A 22,569-nucleotide genomic window follows, 5' to 3' on the forward strand; every position below is an offset into this window, starting at 1 on the left:
AGCTGAGTGAATCAGTGCAGCCTTTAAATACAGACCCGTACAAACCAAATGGCACATGTTTCTCCTCAGTTAATTGGTGATAGCCACTGAAGATACATCCATTATGCAAGAGATACAGTGGACCTGTACTCCTAGGCAAAAGAGGGAACAGCCTCTGAAGAGTCATCCATGACCCTTGCCCAATGTTTACTTATCATACTATCAACTTTAATGCAGAAGCAAATGATATTTCACTACAAAAGGGATTATTTGGTTCTTCCACCTTGTCTGGCACATGATCAAAAAAAAAAAAAGAGGGTAACGTATTCTTCCTCTGCAAAGAAGGCAGCCTTATCTTTTAACAAATAGGATGGGTAAAATCAATCCAACACAAAACAGACAAATATAAATCTTCCATTCATCTCCAGCACTCAGGCTTTCATCCCTTCTGTTCTTATCATGACTCATCACAGAATAGGATGACTCATCCACAAAAAATTGTTCAAAGGTGAATTTTCTCAATCTTACATCTGCTATTTACCAAACTTTACTGCCTTGAAACAAGGTTTATTCTTTGTAGCTTGCCTCAAACATTGTCCTGCAATAAAGTTCAAAATTACTGTGGCAGATGCCTCTTATGATCAATTGACTCAGTCTCAAAGCAGGATCATGCTAAAAAGGAGACACATAAAGCTGATATAAAACAGCAGTAAAACTTTTATGCTGCTGCCGACAATTATTCTGACCTATATTCCTACGTGTGTTTAAGTACTGATTTCTTCCCTAGCCACTCACCTACTTCAGAAACAGATCCACAGAGCTAAAATACACAAGTATTTTATGAGGATATTTATGCTAAAATATTCACCATTTTTTATTAATATCTTCAGTGAGTAGAGCCATGGTCTCCACAGAAGTCAGTGCATTAACGAAACAGGTTTCTGTGTCACACTGTAAGGAGAGCCCCTAACTTAAGTTACGACTCCAAAAACAGATGAAAAAAGTCATCACAATCATTTCACTGGTAAAATGATACTCTAAAAAACGGTTTTCAATTGTTCCTTAACTTACAGATATGTAAACTCAGATTTTTTTGTTTGTTTATTTAATACGGCTACATAAAAACATGTGACAGAAGCCTAAATCCTCTAGAACAGAAAAAAAAAAAAACACTGCAGACTTAGTTTCATTTCTAAATTGTGAACCACTCCAGGTTTTTCTCTCTCACTTTTTTTTTTTTTTTTTTCAGCAGTTAAGTTCTCAGTTCTGCAGGTGAGGCTACCCTGAAGTAAATGAGGGTATAAATGTCTATATTGCATACAGTACCCTGCTGTAACCGCTTATGCCGCCCCTTCACCCCCCTCAGTGAACACAGCAAACTACCCCTCACTTTATGGGCTGAGCTCTGGAGCACTCATTATAGGGTGCAAGTGCTCATTTCAGGAGCTGCCAGCACCATAAAACCACACCCTCATTTGTTTTGGGACAGCTTGTTCACCCAGCTGTTCCCTTAGGGACAATGAAGGGATGGATTTTAACTTGACTTGCTTTTTTTTATTTCAGGCATTTCTGGACAATCATCTTCACTATTCCTTTTTCTGCTATACTGTAGTACTCTAAAATACTCTCAATTTTTCAGCAGCAAGTAAACCTGCTTTAAGTGCAGAAACTCTAAGATCACTGGTACCTTTATGTAATTCACTTCTTTAAAACCAGCTTTATTTCAAGAACAAGCTGGCATGTCAAATATAGAAGGCCTATGTAAGTGATACCAGGTTCAGTGCTTTAATGCTAGCAGAAGTCAAGTCTCAGACAGATACCTTTCAAAGTCAGAAGCTTGTCCAGATTTGGGGTCAGCAATAATCCTGTTTCAAGGAGGATGGACTGGAGACCTCCAGAGGTCCCTTCCAACCAGAGGCTCTAAGAAAACTGCCAGCATTTGAGGAGAACCAAGGTGTTCACACCCCTAACAGAGCCTACCCTGAAAGCCCCAGCCCAAACATTTAACACAAGGAATTGGTGGTGTCAAGTAACAGGAAACACCAGACAGCTGAGAGAACAACTGCTGCCTATCCCGGAGCACTTCAACGGAAAAGTGGCTATTTCCCACTCACTCTCTCTTCCCCAGCTCCTTCTTGTTGAGAACTTACTTACCCTGCTGGCTAATTTGCTATCCTGGATGGGTCGATGAGGACTTTAAGATCTGTAAATTGTAGGCCCTTTTCAGGCAGGTAATGCACACAGGAACACAGCAAGTCCTCCTGCTTTCAGTCCCCAAGTGAGATGTTCACGTGGTGCTGTCCAGGGAGAAGTTGGTCAGCTGTGGAGAAGGAGTTTGTACCCTCTCCCTCCTAAAGGCTCAGGAAAAGGAACAAAAAAGCTCACAGATTTATATTATTTCATGCCTGACTTAGGAAAACAATAGCTAACAAACAAGGCAATGCAAAGCAATACTGAATCAGTTCAAGCACCTTCAGCTCTGACAACATAAAAAATTGTCCCAGCTCTTAAATCTATCTACAGCACATTCGTAAGAGGAATGACCTAGGAAATCACTTATTCGTACACATAAACATACAGGTACACTTCATCTTGCATCACACTTGTTACAAATACTCAGTGACATTCCCGTTACAGAATTTGCTTTTGTACTTTTGCTTATGTAATAAACAAACAGTGTATTCAGCTGACCAAGACAACCCAGGGAAGTAACGGCTATCAAATCTGCAAGTTTAGAAAGTCCACACAGCAGCAGCAAATCATAAATAGTGCTTGTTCACAACCTCTGTTGAAGAGAACTAAGAGCAATTTCCAAAACATCCACTCCATTTTCATTCCCTCAAAGTTCATCAATGGCAGTAATATTAACCTTTGGCAACTCACACACTTCTTTGAAGTGACAGTTTTGAAGGATGTCCTTGTAATAGTCCTTGAAGTCTGCATAAGTAGAGATGGTTTCATTTGAGTGATGAAATGGCATCAGCTTTTCATTCAACAACATCTGCACTTGATACTCCTCTTTAGAGGTTTTCACTTGATCACAGTGGTAAAGCACAAATACCAGGTTGGCTGCATAAGGCACAATCCGGCCAGTGCGAAATTTCCGATGCGCTTGCCTGATGTAATTGTTTGCCCTGAGAGGCTCGTCATCTTTGAAGAAACCCATAAGAGCAAGAAGTGGCTGAAGTGTCTCTGCATGCCCAACTTGTACAATCAAAGGTGAAGAAATGGGTTTTGAACTAATAAAAGAAAAAACAAAAAGAGCAAAGGATCAGCAAGAGCCTGTGCTTCAAAACAAATATACCAACACCACAGCTGTCAGCAGCAAAGGCTTAAAGAAGCACACTTTGAACCTGTTTTACTCCAACGCATGATAAGAATCTGTTCGAGAATTTCAGTACACTACAGGCTTCTTTTTTTTTTTTTTAAATAAAAGTACCTGAGCTCTCTAACCTATGTTTTGACCCACATTAAGAACTTACACAGAAGGTAGGCATTTGCAATAAACGCAATTAGGCTATAGTTAGAGTGTAATACAAATACAGGAAACAAAAGCAAAAGCCAGATTAACGGTATGCACCCATACACTCAGGATATCGCTCGGAGTTCCTGTGTAAAACCAGTTGCTTGTGCTCTTCTCAATGTATGGAAAGATCCTTTGAGCACAGTACAGCTGATATACCGGTTTGTGATGAAATACGTTTTTCAATAGATCTGCCTCTTCCCATCAGGGATTTTAGAGAAGGGCAGTGAATCTGGAAGGCTTTGTTAACACGTAAAACAAACCTAGCCCTTCATCTGATGAGACCGGAGTGTCTGTCTGCTGTCAGCACACAGGAAGGCTCGAGGACATCCCGTTACTCAAAATTTCCTTAGCACAGATCCATTGTGAACACATGTAACCATTCTCCTAACACAGGCTGCTTGGAAAAACTGCCTGAGATTTTACTTTATTTTAACCAAATAAGCACAACAGGTTTAAAAGATTTGCTTTAATACAAGCCTGTGACTAAAATCTAACATATTTTCCTGAGGTGCGTTTAATAGGAATAATTAGTCAGTAGTTTTTTTTTGTTGTTTTGTTTTGTTTTGTTATTCCCTGGCAAACAAGATGCAAAAAGTAACCAATAACAAAACATAATGAACTATGAAGACAGCTCATCCACAAAGACAAATGATTTATTATTGAAACACGGTATTTTTCTTTAACTATTCTAAATACTTAAAGTGATTAAGATTTTTTTTTAAGTCTTTTTAATAAGCTTCTTCCTAAATTAATCCTAGGTGTGGTGAAGAGAAGCCCATGGATTATCATCATTTCAGACCTGGGAAATTTCAAAGGTTTTAGCATTAATTTTGCTAGATTTGAGGAGTAAAAGCTTTTCCAATTGCTGTCATAAAGGGTAAGTGACAATTCAGTTTCAAGCTGAAAATTACACCTAAGCACAAACTTATCCGCAGATTAATTACAGTAAACCCCCACTTTCCTCTGACGTAACCACAACCCACTGATTGCCTGCACAGCAAACAAATTAGTGCCTTAACACGCAAGCTGCTTTCCTCCCTGGCGCACCAACACTAGCACAGGACTTGAAAGAGAGTTTTTCTTGCCTGTCTCAACGACCACCAATGCATATCATGCTAAATCAAGAATCATGCTTTAACAACATACTGCCAATTGTCTTTCCCTGTAATACAGTTCAACTCTTTGGAAGGTATCTCAGTTTACAGGTGCCTAGCATACCACCTGTTGGAAGGAAAAAAAAAATCCCTCCACAATTTATTAGTGCCATTCATAAGCAGGTCTACTGCTATTGCTGATTCTTGGGAATACTTGCTCACCAAAAGGATTCCACTCCCTTAGCACACAGGCCAGCAAATTAAGGCGATGATTCAAACCACTAACACAGGTTAACAAAAAGGCAGTTTGTTAGACAAGATGTTCTGCGCTGTTCAACCAAAGGATGGGTAAGAGCTGGCTTGCAGCACGACAAAGCATCAGCCAAGATGAACACCTGCCCTGTGCTGCAGAGAAGGATGATGGCTTTTTGGAGCCATCTCCAAGCAGCCCTGGGAAGCCCAGGTCGCTGGCTCTAGCATGTGTAAATACTCATTTAGCTTTTGTGAGACAAAAGGTGACATTTGGCAGCGCTCCTGCTCACCAGCTGCCAGTGAAGTCCACCCACAGATGAGGCACATCTTGATTGGCCTGGAAAGGAGGTGTTTCCTCTGCTTGAAGCCAAAGCCTGATGCAACTGAAAAATGTTTAACCGGGGGGCTTACCTGCAGTTAAGAACTCTGACCAGACTGGCAGTACTTCAAGATGGGCTCTGTGTGACCTGCTCAGTAGAGCCATGGTGTTTGTGCAGCGTGAAACACGCCTTGCACAGCTCTGCTCCCTGGCCACCCTTCTGCCTATCCTTCTTAGACATGCACATAGGTCTATGTACATACTCATCCCTTAGGCAAGCCTCTCAAAAAAAAAAAAAAAAAAAAAAAAAAGAAAATTCAGAAGTCTGCCTGTTTCCCATTGAAAAGAAGCGTTACAACCACAGAAGGTTTTTCACCCTGTCTCTTTGCTACATGAAAAAGCATCCACTCACTGGAGCCCCTCTTCCAGCTCCTCCAGAACCTGAGGTCCTTGCCTGCATTTCTCCCCTTTTTACTCATGACCCTCCCCTCTGACTACTTCATTTTCAACTTGTAAAGCTTTTGGATCCTTCAATCCCTTTCTCTTTCCTTCTTCCTCCTTTCTTTATTCTCTCCTTTTGCTCATTTGACCAGTCCACTTATATTCCCCCATTCCACACACATCTCTAGGGAAGTCTTACTAGTTTTTAGGATGCATTCACATCCCTCCTGTCAGTCAATGAATGAAACCAGCAACTAAAAATGCATGCCTAGAGAAGAGAGAAGGATATTCCTCTGGCCTCCTACAATTTCCAGTTCAGAAGACTGGTCCAGATCTGCAATTTTCAAGTCCAATGGGTCTGATAAGATCCTCCTACAATTCTCCCTAGTGAGAACAATTTGCCTTATCTTGTTTTTATCTTGAATAAATGTGCTGCATTTGCAATGCCACTTAACTTCTCACCTCTTTTTCCCAGTCATTTACAACATGCTGAGTGGCCCAGATGTCCTTGCAGATCTATCTCCACCGGTTACCTGCCTCTGCCAGTAAAATCAATCATCTATCCCTACCCTCCCTTTCTTGCATTTTTATTCTTCTTTTGTACCCATGTAAAGACCTTCCCCCTTAGCTCCAGGCTGCTTGATTTCTTTGGGTAAGGAAACCATTGAAATATTTTTTGGAAATCTAGACTGTACCTCCTAAAAGTCACCCTGTTGGTATGCTTGCTGATCCTTCCTCAGAGCTCCAAGAGATGTTTTCTTTTCAAAGAACCATACTGACACTACTCCAGTACATCAAGGTGCCTATTCATGCTAGCCTCAAGTGTTATTTCCATTAGACTGGCCTTTGATTCTGATTCTCTCCTGGAAATGCTTTTTCATTTAGCTTTTATTTATTGTTTTTTAAATCATCACACCTGCCAACCCCCAAAAGCTTCTTGGTTGAAACCACTGCACACTGCCTGTCATTTCAGCCATTTTGTCCCGCTTCTCTTAGCACTCTTGGGTGAGTACCACATGGCTCTGGCAACTTGGTACAGCTGCATTGTGTCCCAGTGGCACATCCTTAGACGCGTGCCTGTTTCTAAGTGTGGTGGTTCCTATCTTAGAGTTTACTAAGCAGGGAAGCTAGTAATGTACATATGCTGCTGAAGTCTCCAAGTGTTTTGTAGTGTTATTATGTAGGCATTGCTGACTCCACCAGGCATGGATTTCAAACATACACAACCCCAAATGTAATAAATGCATGCTAAGAAAAATGCATTTAATGTTGTGGCCAGCCATGCTGGCTTTACAGCAATATTTGGCTTTACTTTCCAGTTGATGCTGTCAGCAATTCTAGAATGAGAGTAAATCACAAAAACGTGGGTAGCTTCTTGTTTCATTTTTTTGTTGTTTTGTAAACCAAAACAGTGAAACATACGCTTTGAAACAGTAAAACAAGTTATAACATACATACTTACACATAGTTGCACACATCAGAGTGAAGTTTTAAAGAACAAGGAAAGAAAAACTCACGAAGACAAAACATGGAACAAGCAAGGCAGTCATGCTCACTGTAACTCAAGATTTTATATCAGCTCTTCACCTTCTGAAATCCTCATGCTGAAAGGTCACAGCACCTGGGAGGTGAAACAAACTTCTCCCATTGACAGCCATCCCAGCATATTATTTGTTTTATATAAGGATTGAAGCTATTTCCTTACATTATACAATCCTGTGATTTCTAGAGCCTCTTCAACACAGCGTACTTGACAACCTCCTTGGTTTCTCACCAGCACTGGATATTTGATTTCTGTCTAGGACTACTCAAGCACTCCCTGTTGTCATGACTCCAGTGACACCACCTCTGTGGTCATGACTCCAGTTCAGACTGAGGTTTCGTACTATCTAATGATAACAACAAAAATCACCATCAAGGTTAAAACACAAACAGTAATATTTTTAATTACGGTTAAATCAGTAAAGATTGCCTCTTTGGAACATGTGCAAAGGTTATTATTGCCCAGACATTTCTGATAAAGTCCAAACAGGAGCACACAACGCAATCAGTTCAACACTGATAAATTCAAACAGTAGCACAAGCTAATAAAATTCTTAACGGAAGGCCTGAGATCTCCAGATTCAATATTCTTTATGAACAACTAATTACTCACTATTACTTAACAGTGGCAGACAAAGTTATTGACATCATACTCAAGTAACTGCTAATGATACTCCATGTCACTTTTTCCCCCCCTTACTGCAGTAGTCAATGACTTGGGAAAGCACAATGACCAGCAGAAAAATAATCTCCAAAGTTTCCAACTTTCAAGTGAGATGAAGAGACTGCACTTAACACTTTACCATAAAATATTTAGAGGTTGTCTCAAGGTCATTGCTGGCGATAGGCTTCATCTTACAAGGAACTTCCAGCAGAGCACAAGTAGCTCTCACTGGGCAGAACAGGAGCAGAGGTCATTCAAGAGATGTGGGGACTTCAGCTACTGAACTGCCCTCCCTGTAACCTTTTAAGTCTGACCACAGCTGAAAATGAAGAAGTTACTGAATGCTCATTGGTACAGTTCTGAAAACTAAGTTTAGCCATGGAAAAAAAGAGCCCAGTGGAAAAGCTTGGATATGGGATTTATCATTCAGGCAACTTCCAGTTCTCCTTCTTCACAGCAGACTTGGGTTTAACCCTGAATCTTCTGCCTCAGCACACCCATCCTCAACACTAGATTGTTCCCACTCTTCTAGTACTACTGAAGGACCTTAGATATGGAAGAAATGACCTTTCTTTTAAGCAAAGTTTGTTTCTTAAATACTAACATGACTTTTGGCTTGAGACAACCCAAACCCCAAGAGATAGTGGGATAAGAAGAACCATTTCCTGCAGCAACACTTACCTGGCCAATCTTCAAACCTCATGTAAAAATTCCCCCGAGTTTTAACAACTCTTGAACAAGAAATCTTAGACCATATTCTGTCCTTATCTCCACCCCAACACAAAAGTGAGGATGAAGGACTCAAACCCCTGTATTTTCAGCTATGTGATGATTTCTCCACCCCTACCACCTTCCTCAGTGATTTATTTCTGGAAGAAAACAGCAGGAGGAACCCCAAATCTGCAAGTGAACAGAAGAGACCAGGGAATGCTGGGGCTGTGGTGAGACTCAGGAGTAGCAGAAATACTCAGAGGTGTTGCTCTGAGTGGTATTACCAGTTGGGAGAAGAAGAAAAAATCTGTTAAATGGTATTAAGTCCTCCTGTGTCAAAACTTCACTGTAAATAGTAGAACAGACTGCTGTGTTCCTTCATTTTCAGAACCAGTACCAACACAATATGCCCTCACAAACACTGACAAGATGAGCATTTTCTTCTTGTCCAGCAAGAACATACATGAGCTCCTTCATAGCAAAGGCAAGCTTGAGAAGCTCACAAAAATACTCAAAACTCATTTAAAATCCTCATTAAACAGCAACAGCCCTTATCTAGTTCCACAAGAGCTAATCACCCAAAGTTTCACTGTGTTTAACATCATAGCTTCTGCAGTTTCAAACGCTCCTTTCCAATGAACTCACCTCTCACCTTCTTAAGGACCTCTGAGATTAAATGCATTGTGGTAGCAGCAGCATATCGATGCTAAATAATTTTATGTTAGTTGCCAAGGAGGTTTTTTTTTTTTTTTGCTTGTTTTTGAATTCCTTAGATAAAAGGCTATGACTATAAATGCTGAGTTATCTTTTTAGAGCAATTCTGAGCATGCAAATATTAGGCTATTAATCTGAGATTAATATTTGAAAGGCATAAGCAATACTTTAGGTGCCTAGGTCCAGGCAGATGGATGAAGAGATGCTTTCCGAGGAAAAGTCCCCTGGACTACCCCAGCATCTGGGAGAAGTCAGCAACCATGCACACGCTTCAGAAATCCTGGCACAGGGATGCTGTGAACACGCTGCACGCACCTATAGAGACTTTCACGTCTCCACCTGCTTTCCCCAAAAGCACCCCTTAAGCATGTCAGAAGCACTGACATGAAGCAATAAAAAACAAACATGCAATATGGTATGAAGTACCAAGGCCAAGCTATTAGAGACATTCTTGTTTTATTAGTGAACATTATCCCATTTCTTTGGTTTTCAGAAAATGAAAGCAAGACCTGAGTATTTTTCAGGTCCCCTAACGTAAGCTGTACAGTCTATCCACCTGTAGAGCTGCCATGCTGTTGTGTGAAAAGAACATCTTATTTGAGCAACACATTCACATAGCACATACGCATGTTCTCAAGTCAAGCAACTCTGTTTTAGTAAGGTACGTGTTCACCAACACCTCTGAGCTGGCTCTACAAGAGCCACCTTGCACCTGACAGCTGCCCCAGTTCATGCCGTGCACTTCAAATAATGCAACTGCCATGGCTGAAATGTTATGTTTGTGTGCCGCAGCCCTCTGCCACTGGGTGGGTGACTGAACACACCAGTTCACAGCCACCAGCAGCCAGATGCAGCCAGAGAGTAGAGAACCAGCACTGCAGAAATGCACAGCACCAAAGAGGAGTCTTACTGAAAGAAGTCACTGAGCAATTTGGATCCAAGCAACCTGTTTCTTTTTTTGAATGCAGGTATAGTTTGTACTGAATACATGGAAACTTTTTGTTCTGTTCCCTTTCTATATACTATAAAAAACAGTTTTGAACAGGTAATGGTTTTCAGATCACCTACTGAATTGGTTTATATTGAGTCATCATTTTGAAAGGAGCAATTAAGGCACAGTATTTACTACTAGATGACTACAGAAAAGTTATCATTTCTGTTGTGAACTGACCTGCAGAGAGGGAGGGAAGTAACAGGGAATAATAAAAACTATCAATAAATTGCTAAACTAAGCTGTTTACATTATGGCTCAGCCTGGTATAACTACAAAGATCACCTTCCATCTTGAACTAAGTTCAAGCACACCCACCCACACATATATATATTTACATATTTAAATACCTAGAAGCTGTGTAGTCTCGGAGGAAACCACCAAATATTTTGCAATGTGTGCAAAAAGTTAGTATTTCGAAGCATTAGCCACATACGGTAAACACTGAGATGGCTCCAGAAAGCGTACCCCCCAGTTTGAAGAGCCTTCTAGAAATCCATTTGGACAGTACAGATAGTAACAGGTATTTTACATTCTCTTTTGGAGCAAGAAAGGCAAACATTTAATATTTGAATCTAGAAGAAAAATGTAAAACAGCTTTAGTGAATAGCTGATGATCTGGTAATAAAACTTAATAAAACCAGGAAACACAAAAGACCTAGCTAATGCATTCTAATGCTGCAGCCGGCTGGTGGATGTGGTGCCATGCCCTGGATTATGGTGCAGCTTGGGAAAACACCATGTGCAGAGTTGTCAAAGTGACGTGTGAGCATGGCACAGCAGAACCCATTTAGAAGGAAGAGTGAAGTACTGCTAGAGCAGAATTGGTGACCCTGTGGTTGTTGTGTAGAAAATGAAGAAAGAGGCAGATGCCCAGCCTATCCCTGAGCAGCCAGTACCCCTCCCGTCCCCCAGCCAGCCACCCCACAGTAATTGTCCAGCATGGTATGGAATACCCCTTTGGCCAGCTGGGGTCAGCTGTCCTGCTTCTGTCCCCTCCCAGATCCTGCTGCACCCCCAACCTCCTCGCTGGCAGGGCAGTGTGAGAAGCTGGAAAGTCCTTGACTCAGTGTAAGCACTGTTCTGCAACAATTAAAACAAGTAGGAGACATTTCTTCTCAGAAAGAGCAGTCAGGCATTGGAATGGGTCGCCCAGGAAAGTGGTGGTGTCACTGTCCCTGGGGGTGTTCAAGGAAAGGTTGGACCTGCTGCGTAGGGACGTGGTTTAGTGGGTGACATTGGTAGCAGGGTGATGGTTGGACCAGATGATCTTGAAGGTCTTTTCCAACCTTGATGATTCTATGTTACAATGATGAGAGGATAGAGCCTGAGCTGGAAGATGTCATGTGGAACGTGTGGAACCAGGTAGAAGAGGCTGCAGTTTGCTAGGGCCTGCATTTTGGCCACCTAACCTTACCCATAAAGTGGCCTAGAAGAAAGCCGGAGAGGGACTCTCTCAGGGAGTGTAGCCATGGAACCAGGAATAATGGCTTTGAACAAATGGAGGGGAGATCTAGATGAGATGTAATGTGAGGAAGAAATTCTTCACTCAGAGCACAAAGCGCACATGGGAACTAGGGCTGAAGATGCACCTGGCTTCTGTTATTTCTGTAAAGAATAGAATGAAATTACCTAAAAAACAGTGTCAAAAATAAACCCAGGGCTCAAGATGGGAGGTGCAGGGCAGTCCCTGTGGCTGAGGGGCAGCCTTTCTCTCTGGCAAGCCAAATGGTGCGGGGGAGCCAGCCCCAAAAAAGGGGCCCTCAGCCCCACAACCCTCCTCCTTGTCCACGGGAGGGCATCTTCCAGGCCGCTCCCAGCACAGCCGCCTTTGGCCACGCGTGGGCCCCTCCATCACAGAGGCTGAGGTCACAGTGGCCACCACTGCCCCGCCTTTGCTGCAGGCCCTATAAAACAGGCCCCCTGCAGCTGGCCCACCACTCGCTGAGCATCTCGGCCCTCTGACTGCCAGCTTGTGCGGCAGGAAGAAGACTAGAAGAGCAAGGCGAGCAGCAGGCCTCCTTGGCGTGCGAGGACAGTGATGCAGTCTGGTGAAGCACCAAGAAAGGAATAGGAGCAACGGTGACATGGAGTGAAGGTGGGAGCATCAGGCAGACAGCCGCGGGGAGCAGAGGCATGCCCATAGTCCGGAGCACAATGCAGGACCCAGTAATGGCCATAAACCAGAGGGCAGCGTCAGACCCATGCATGAAAACCAAGCCAACAGTAGCATGGGACCGAGGCGTGGAACTGGACAATCCCCTGGTTCGGCACCCTGGCTTGAGGACATTCTGGATGTAAGACATCCCGTTTGGGCAGTCCTGGGCAAGGACTGGCTTAGCCTTCTGCATGACACCGTGGAGCCCATGGAGCTGGATCCACTAGATGTGGAGGAACAGATGGAAGTGGATCCACCTCTGCCAGGACAGACCTGGGACTACTGAGGCATGTCCTTGTGCTCTGCCATCCGAGAGCACCAACAGCATCGCTGGAGTGCCCAGCGAGCCCCTTACTCGTTGCTCAGGCTCCATCGCAAGCATTAGCTTGGAGCCACCAAACACCATGGACATCCTGCAGGCTTGCCTGCAAGACGTCCTGGCAATAAACAGCTCTTGCTGATTCTCAGGGGTTGTGGGAGTGCTGCTTTTTTTTTCTTCGCACCTCCCCGGCCCCCCCGCCGGCGGGGGGGGGAGGGGGAGACGGGGAATGGGCTATAGTTGCCTCAGGGGAGGTTTAGGTTGGATATTAGGAAGAACTTTACCGAAAGGGTTGTTAGGCATTGGAATGGGCTGCCCAGGGAAGTGATTGAGTCACCATCCCTGGAGTTCTTGAAAAGACGTTTAGATGTAGAGCTTAGGGATATGGTTTAGTGGAGGACTTGTTAGTGTTAGGTCAGAGGTTGGGCTAGATGATCTTGGAGGTCTCTTCCAACCTGGGTGATTCTTTGATATGCAAAGTGTATCACAACCAACTTTTCAAATCCATCCTTGCTCAATTGTGTAACTATTGAGGTTGCTACATTTGTCTAATTATTAGCAGCTTCATATCGCAGTAACTACCAAAACACTGATTTCTCACCAACACGCACAGGTCCTACTGGCAGAGCAGTACTCACACCTTCTAGACTACTGTGAAGCTTGGCTAACAGACTGAAAAGTTGCTGGGGCAATCAAGAGGGACAGAGGAGATTCAGGGTATGGTTATTCCTATCATCAGCACCATGCTAGGAGGGACAATCTTAACAGGTTTTGGCCTTTAATTATTCACAACTTGCACAACTGATGCAGAGGTGAGAACATATACACTTGAGGAACACTCCAAAGCAACAGCAACAAAATGCTTATCTCCTAATTACTATTTTGACATTCTGCACCTATCCTAAAGGGTATGGGTCTCCAGATGCTGCTCTTCACTGGTTGGAGACATGCTGGGGCCAACAGATGTGCCACAAGGAACTCAAAACTTCTTCCAAGGCAAGGAGCTACTCACTGATTGCTCCTCTTTATAACATTGTCAAAGTCTGCCCCAGAACCACAGCTCTGGCAAATTGAACAAATAACTTCAAAAAAAAAAAAAAAAACTGCACGGATTCTTACACAGCAGCACAACAGCAAGTGGGCATGAACATATGCATTGCTACCTGGCAGTTTTGCAGGTACAACACCTTCTACTTATAATGAGGAGCAGGGACACTTTCAATAAGGCTCCAGAAGGGGGAAAAAAACACAACAGGTTAGGGAAAAATATTACCCCATGGGCTTCTTCTCTCTTCAGAAAAACAAAGTGCTTTATGGACTCCAACAACTGCTCAACTATGCCATTTCAGCACAACTCACCTGGTTTAAAGTTAGTCAACTCCTATGATAGTTTTTTTTTTTTTTTTTTTTTTTTTTTTAATTAAGATGATTTTTAAGGAATAGAGCCCCTGAGCTCACCCTAGAAACTTGACTACTACATTTCCTTACAGACAGGCAAAAATATATGGAGGAATGTCATCCTGGAAGACCCCATTGCAATGGTGCTAAGGTCTCGCGGAAAAGATGCTTTCTACCAAATAATTAACCTTTATTGGACATTTACATTTTATTGCTACTGAGGATGCAGAAAAATAGGGCCCCTGCATGAGTGTGCTGACAGCAGGTGGTCACTAGTACAACTATCAGTAAGCACAGCATCAGGCCCCAGCTCCTGAGCACCGATAGGTACTGCAGTATCTTTCCAGTGGCCCTCTAGATGTGGACAGTTGAGGAGAGTAAACAGTAAAAATCCCTTTCACAGCCACCTTGCTGCACAGCAAGAGCTACACAGTGGAGAATACTGGTGGTTTAAAACAACTGTTCTCTTGGAATGTATATATTAAAGATCCTCAAATGTCCAAAACTTTTTCACTGCAAATTGATGGTGGGACTTACTAGCCACAGATATTTATTAGTACTGCAGATACCTTCATATAAGAAGTATCCCTAAAAGGCTGGCAAGTAGGATAAAAGTCAGATAACCCTGTGCATCTGAAATGACACTAGACATTCAAGTCCAAGACACTGAAGTTGTAACTCAGTTGACACTGAAATGCCAACTCTCCGATGGTCTTATAGTCAAAATCTTGAAAATTTGAGAGATTTTTCATCATTTTCTTAAGGGTAGACTAATCACCAGCAGATGTTTTCTCCAGAAGGAAGAAGAGTGAGATTTAACAAGGTGACAAATTAGGCAAGTAACTTGAAGGCTGGTGTACAATCAGATTGCAAGGTCAAGAAAAGCTTCATGGAAGAAACATGGTTACAGTAAAAACTCTCTTTTTAATTCAGCTGTAACTAGGAATGAAAACAGGATAAAACTACTAAAAATAAGTATTTGAAGTATGCAATAAAATGCAGAGCTGCCAGCACCATTCTCCACTGACAAAACTAGAGCAGACTGGCAAATTCAGATGTTCTAACTTCTTGCTAGAACAGAAATGCTCCCCTTCTGCTTCTGGATAGCCGAAATTAAACTTTTCAAAAAGATGGGAGAACCTGGAGCAAAGATAAGGTTCTGGAAGTAAAATTATTCTGACGGTTGCAGAACAAAACAGTTAAAATCAGTGTTTGACACAGCTAAATGAGACAACATTTCATCACCATACAGGTTCTTTTCCTGAGTAATAAACTGCTGCAGATGTATTTAACCTGTTGCGCTGTACCACTAAAAATAAAAAGCAACCGGCACATACACAACCAAGTATTTTCTACTGTTAAAAATGCAGGCATATTTTTCATTTGTATGGTTTCTTGTTCTCAGCTGTACTCTCAACTTGCTGCAGGATCCTGGATAAGTCTCTTTCCTTAGGTGAAAAAGCATTAATTGCACCTCTGCTCTTTAGACCATGAGAGATACAAGCCGTTCTCTGTTGGAGGTGGCAGATTTCCATAAAGTGCACAGGCTATCCAATTCAGATCAAGTCTTCAGTGCTTTAAGACTGCCACCTGATGTCGTGGTATGGGGTTACATGCTCCTGTACAAGGCACTGCGGAAGTTTTCAGTTACCACTTAGGAAGGGATGCAGTAAACAGACTGCTCACCTAGCTCTGAGTTTTGCAAGATTTTTAGGGTTCCCATTCATTACACACACATGAACTCTCTACCTGCTTCCCTCTGGGGCAGCAACACAACTAAGAGACTGACACGCTGTGACTGAGCTTGTGCAGCCAAAGCCGAAAGGCAGAAGGAAACTATCTCTGTCCTTTAGTACGCTGCTTCTAACACCTGCTCTTCCCCCAGGCTCTGCTCTTTTAATTTAGGGACTGCTAATCTACTTCTCAATAAATCACAAGTGCAGATATGGATTTTGTCAATCACGACTTTTTTTAAAATATTAGTATTATTAATCTAACAGGGAGATCTTATACACAGTTAAAACGCACACAGCTACTTTATAAATAGTCAATGTAATTTAAGGATTGAAAGGCTGTCAGTGTTCAAGGAGTAAATACACTAAAAGCAAACAAAACTGATTGTTCTCCTCACACGACTCAAGCTATGTTAAGAAGTTATTTTTCACTTTTCAGAAAGGTATAAGGGTCTTAAGGGCTTTGCTTGTCTGTATTTTTTTAACCTGCACTTCATCTTCTTATTCCCAGTTGTTATTTTCTCTCTTCATAGAGGCAGAAATACAGCATATGACAGAGGCAATCACAGCAGCATGCCTGTCAATCTGTTCACAGTTGGATGCTAATGACCTGCGGCCCAATGCATTTTTTATGCAGCTCCCTAGTAGGCTGAAGAAAGGATGCAGGGAAGGTTTATTTAAAGGGCAATCTAGCATAACCACAGCTTTGACTCTACCACTATCAAAATGAGAGGGATCACTGACTCTGACAGCCTTGGATTTCCAAATGCCAGCACAATCATTTGACAGCACAATGTCTTAAGCCAGCTTGGCCACAGAGGGGTTGCCACCACCAGCCACTTCCTGCTGCCCACCTTTCCCCCACAGCAACTAGTCCCCAAAACCAACCTTATTTCATGCTTGCAACTGCCACATTTTAACCCATTCATGGCAAAATGAGCAGGATTGTCTCCTTTGTGCTGGCTGGTGTGCAGCGCAGCACTGATTCAGAAAGGTAGAGGGCCACATGCTGCCCTCCTCAGCCCTCACCTCTAGCCATGGACAGCCCCTTCCTGGCGCTCACATAACCATTAGAGCAGGATCAAGGAACCAACATGGATGCTAGCACTGAAAAAGCCTGCATGTAGATCTCAAAATGCACATTTTCAATTCCCACTTTACTAAGCTGATACTCTGTTAAAAAGGACACCTCAGTCTGATTTTCCATGTGAATCCCAGAAAGTAATTAAGATAGATAGTACTTGGATTGTTTTGCCAAGAGAGAACTCCACTTTAGATCAAAGAAACCATGCTGTGTATAAAGCATGACTTCCGCTTTCCCGCAATTCCACACTCCGGTGATCAACACAGCACATCTCTGTGCATCCAACATGGAAGCACAACAAAAAAGCCAAGCATGAGTTTGAGAATTATGCTTCAACCAACTTAATACATGGTTCTTCTATCACTGCTCACATCTAACTTGGATCCTTAGTCGGCAAACATCTGAAGGAACACAACAACTTCCTTGCAGTCCCCTCTGCTGTGAAATGATCAGCATCACAGAACACCCAGAGCAGCTTGCCCAAGCCATGGTGGCCTTTGAAGATCTCCAAGAAGGGAGAATCCACAACTGTATGGACCATTCCTCTACCCCAAAATGTCAATGCTACTTGTAATTTCAATCTGACAACTGAAAGGAAAGAAAGTGCTTTCTGAAGTGTTATCAAGCAAAAAAATACATACATACATCCTCAAATATCAGTGACTCGTGCTTTTCTTTCTGAAATAAATATTAAAAATATAGTATTTTTCTGCTGGGTATTATGTAGATCTACTTTAATATACTGAATTTAGAAGTAAAATCCCAAGGATGCTAGGAATGCAAGAACTTCTGCTGCATGTAACTAATATTTGCAATTCAAGCTGAATTTGCTTATTATAAGTTACAGTTACTCATAAATTGATTCTTACAAACTATTTAAAGGTACAATATTTATACAATCTTGATATCATGTCCTCGATTCTATGTACTTTGGTAAACATTTCCACACTTACCTACTGAGGTACTAATTCATGTGGTTGATCACTCAGCTATGAATTTGTACTTCCTCTGTTTGAATGACAAGCATTCACACAGGTTATAATTAATTCTCGTATGAATGCACTGTATTTAAACCTAAAGCAGCTCTCAAAAAATATATTACTGGCACATGAAAGCAAGTGCAGGTAAATCTGTGACATAAACATCTCAAACTATAACTGAAGCCTTTGTTTTCTACACAGTTTTCTCCATTCACAGATCGCTGCTGCTGACTGATACCAGCTGATATGACTAAACAATACACAAAACCAGCACAGGCATCCCATCTTTAATTTGTAAGGAAGTGTAAGGGCAATTATACCCATGGCACTAGAAAGGCTTTTTTGAGGGCCGCACAACTTAGCGGAAGAAGTACCACTGCTATTCTTCCTCCACTGACACAGGATGACTGTTGTCAAATCATGTAACTACATGAATACAAACCACTTTGTCAGACCACCATCCTTTGAAGATGCTTGTGGTATCTTTAAGTCTACTAATAGTTACTTGTAATGTCTAACATCTTCCTACACCTACAATGTTGCTCCCAAATGGCGGTTTTGCTGTAGAAGAATAAGGATGTGAAAGAGTTCTTGAACTGGCTGGCTAAATCACTGGCTTTTATATTCATGCAACAACCCAAGGCATTTACACCAACTTCAGGACTGAAGAGTCCTTCTGTTTCTACAAGGCACTGAGTATACCACCTGAAGTTTGCCCTTCTGTAGTTAAAAAGAAGCAGGCATGACAAAGGCTGGTTTGCTGCTACAGCTCAAGACTTGTGGATTCTGCAACCAGTGGTTCTGCTCTAGAGTCACCAAGTGTTTGGACTGATTTGGTCTAAATATTTTTCTGTAATTACATTTAAGCATGTTTAATCTGAACAGAAAACTTTAAGAGCGCAAGAGACTCAAATCAAACACATGTAGAAAGAAAGAAAGATTTTCATGCCAAAGAGCTTAAGTAACGAGAAAACAGAATGTATCACGGGGACTTTTTCCAACACAGAGTCCTCCCATTTGCACCACAAATGTTTTTTAATGAAGACTTTTTGAACAGAAAGTTCATTGTTTTAACTCAATGGCCTCTCCTCAAACTGTAAAGGACACACAGAATACCATTGTCAGACACAGTAATTGGCTGTCCCTTGGAGGCCTGTGCAGATCAATATGTTAAAATATGTAAATAAATTTGTTGTGCACAAGAACATCAATGGAAGAAAAAAAATATATACTCTTTACAGTAATACTGCTCAATTAAGCATTTGATTTTCTCCATTACAAATTCTCCTAAACCAACCTCTCCTAACATCGTTACTTTTGGAAATGTTTTACTTCTATTTGCATTAAATTCAACTCAGGATTGATCTCAGAAAGCTTGCAGTCAACACAAAAGACCTTTTTTTTTTTTTTTTTTTAATTTACCTTTTGCTCTCTTCCACCGCTTTGTCCAACTGCTGGAAGATATCTTGGAATAAAATGCAGCTGGAGCGACTATTGATGTCATAGCCATATCCTCTCTTCCAGTATTGCTTCAGGTCATTCAAGTATTCCAGTACCTGAAGTTACACAGTTCACAAATTTTTACTATTGCACAAAGTAGAAAAAAAACACAACATAGAGCAATGACACTACTGCACACTGCATGAAATAAACAATTCTTTGAAAAATAAAATAAAATAAAAAACAAGGTTCCAACTCAAACTGTTTCTGCATGAAACCTGACACAATGGATCAGACCTACGAGCCGCCAGATTCAGCATCTTGTGTACAACCCTGCTCAGAATCAGGGCTAGGGAAAATGGCACACACGTTTCCCCACACTGCAGTAATTTTTAGCCCAGGGCTTTAAGCAATTAGTTGGTTTTCTAGAAATTTAATAGACTTCAGTAAATTCTCCCCCACAGCAGTGCAATTTCCCTTTTCAACATATCAAGTTTTAGCCTTAACAGTATACTGCAGATTGGCTTCTAAATGTGGGGGGGGGGGGAAAAAAAAAAAAAAGTTTCATTGCAACCTCCTGCTACTAGCTTTATTTGTTACTTTTTAGTTGCTGTACATGACAAGACATCACTATCCACCACTGTAGCATTTCTGATTTGCAGTTGAAAACGTTATGAAGGTCAAAGATCCTCAGCCTAGTTAATCATTCTTCAAATGGAAACAACTCCATTGTACTTCAGTAGTTTGTCATATTCTGTCCTTTTTGAGGTGTGGGAGACCAAAACCATATACATCTCAACACAGAACTGCACCTTAGATTTATGTAAGAGCACATGAAACTCTCCTTGTTTTTCTCTATACCCTTTCTTATAAGCATTAAAATTCTTTTTAATTTTTATTCATGAACTCCATTGTAGTTGACCTGCCATTTTCATGTATTTACAGCACCAAAATTTCACTTCTAAGTTCCAAAAAAATTATCTGAGTACCTGCCACCTAAACAAAGCTTTATCTTCTTATCCCATTGCATCATTTTACACTGAACGCCATCTGCCACTGTACTGCTGGGCAATTCAACGTCATCGCCTTTAATCCCCATCTCTCTTGACCCAAAGAACTCTAAAAAGTGTTGGATACTTTTTTCCAAAAAGGGGAATCCAAAGCAATTCATACTTATCCAAGTTCTACAAGCTTTATTGACAGGCATTAGGTTTCGAGATCTGATGGTCACCAAAAACAACCAAAAAGAAGTCTTAAAGGATCTCTAAGACCTCATTTGCTGTCTTCTAGAATCAAGGCATTTTATCATATGGAAGTATTATATGCAAAACACAGTTGTCCACAGCATTTCAGGTGTTACGGAAAAAAAAGGCATTATATGAATTAAGTGCAATGGGAAAAAAAAAAAAAAAAGAAAAACATTTTAATCAGGATGAATCAAAGCTCTACCAGTATTTAAGCTGGAATGAAGAAGGGTATTTCAGTCCTGCTGTTAATTGATCCAGAGTTCTTTGTAGACCAAAGAAGCTCTTCAGTAGGTTGAAGAACAAGTGGCACAGAACTTAAAATTTCTGACTTTGCAAAGGATCGTATCTGAACGTTAAGACATCTTCTGAAGGCTTCTCAAATCTCTTTCCCCTCTACATTCAGCACCTACCTTGGCATCCTCTTCACTGAAGAGTGAACACCATGGGGAGGTCACATTTTTTATAGCCAACTCATATGAGCAGGTGAGAAAAGCCACTTGAACAAGATCTGCAATAAATGCAAGAAACCAGCAAAAGATAAATCACCACTACAGAACTAGCAACTTTCTCCCAGCCTTCCCCCAAATCTAGAGGTAATTATAAGTTAGTGATGAAAATAATCACCAGTCCAAAGGCCAAGCACCCAAAAAAAAAAAAAAAAGTTTTCAACCGTTATCGTGCAGAAACCAAATTCAAACTGCAAGTCTTCACGTTATATTTGGCAGGAGCGGGGAAAAAACAGAGCACATTCCACATCTAACACTGTACACCTGGTGATGTACATGCTATAGGTGTTGATTGCTGGTGTGTCCTTATCACCACAAAAGATGCAAGAGTGGGTGCAAAGTGTCTGCTTAATGCGGAGCAGTTTTTGGCTATCGCTAGTCAAGCTCTGCATTAATAGCTGAGTTTACGTAGTAGAGTACTGCAGCTTTGGGATTGCGTCTTTAGGGGGATGTTGGAACGGAGAGCAGTGTGCCTACTTCTGATTAACCACAGCGGGAAACCTGGCACTTCTTTTCCGGACAAGTGAAGGTGCGATGTGGACGTACAGGTCCACCTTTCCCATGGGTTATTTGGGTGTTTGAACTGTAACACGTTTTACAAAAGAAGCACTAAAAACGTAACATCATATCCCTTAAGACAAAGGTAAAGATGGTATCACCTCTACCTCTGTAAGAAAGATATTTTGAAAGGTGTTTTGACTGTTGTCTAACAAGCATTCACTATTGCAACACTGACATACATTTCGTACACCTCATGCATTTCACTCATGACTGCATCTAGCCTAGTTTAGCGCGTATTTAAAGTTACCTAATCTGCATAACTACAAATCATTTTGGAATTCTTTTCAGTCAGACTCAGTCCTGTATTGACATGAAACAGGCACTCATTACCTGCGTTTAACTCCTCCACTGGCAAACACAAGGCACTTGCTACCTTTTCCAAAACCTTCCTCATCTCAGGCCCCTCTTTGAAGGCATTCACTTGGTGCATTGCTGTATCGTTCTCCTCCACGAAGGCTATGAACTTGTCGCAGTGATCGAAAAACCTCATCAATGCGTCGTTCACTTCAATCTCCGACTCTGAAAGCAAAAACCCGTTCTCAGCGCAGCGCTCCTTCCCCTGGCAAGCGACCAGGGAAGGGGAGGCTGCGCTGGGGCACCGGGCTCCCGCTGCCCACGAAGGGGCGGCTGGTGGAAGGCTGGGGGCGGCCGCGACACCCGACGGTCGCCGTTGTCCCCGAGGGGGCCGGGGGCGCCGCCGCCTCCGCCCGGGGCCGGCCTCGCGGCTCCCTCAGCCCCGAGCGGGGTGGCGCGGGCCGCGGCGCTCCCCCAGCCCCCCGCACCCCCGGCGCTCCGCGGGAGGCGGCGGGCGGGCTCACCGTCGCCGCCGAGGCTGAGGGAGGGCCCGAGGCCGCGGCGGAAGGCGGCGCTGCTCTGCAGGCAGCGGTGCTTGGAGCTGCTGGCCAGCGCC

General features: G+C 42.3%; 1 protein-coding gene across 1 annotated transcript in view; it reads right to left on the reverse strand.

The window, feature by feature from the left end:
* Window positions 1-1,207: 1,207 nt before the first annotated feature.
* MINPP1 (multiple inositol-polyphosphate phosphatase 1) overlaps window positions 1,208-22,569 on the reverse strand; it is a 22,064-nt gene continuing 702 nt past the window's right edge. The window contains exons 2-6 of the mRNA XM_035330762.1: window positions 22,478-22,569; window positions 21,990-22,178; window positions 21,003-21,100; window positions 19,328-19,461; window positions 1,208-3,218 (exon numbers count right to left, since the gene is read on the reverse strand). Of these exons, the coding sequence (XP_035186653.1) occupies window positions 2,819-3,218; window positions 19,328-19,461; window positions 21,003-21,100; window positions 21,990-22,178; window positions 22,478-22,569 (913 nt within the window). The 3' untranslated portion in view covers window positions 1,208-2,818. The remainder of the gene's footprint in view (window positions 3,219-19,327; window positions 19,462-21,002; window positions 21,101-21,989; window positions 22,179-22,477) is intronic.

This window comes from Oxyura jamaicensis, chromosome 6, assembly GCF_011077185.1.
Source record: "Oxyura jamaicensis isolate SHBP4307 breed ruddy duck chromosome 6, BPBGC_Ojam_1.0, whole genome shotgun sequence".
NCBI lineage: Eukaryota > Metazoa > Chordata > Aves > Anseriformes > Anatidae > Oxyura > Oxyura jamaicensis.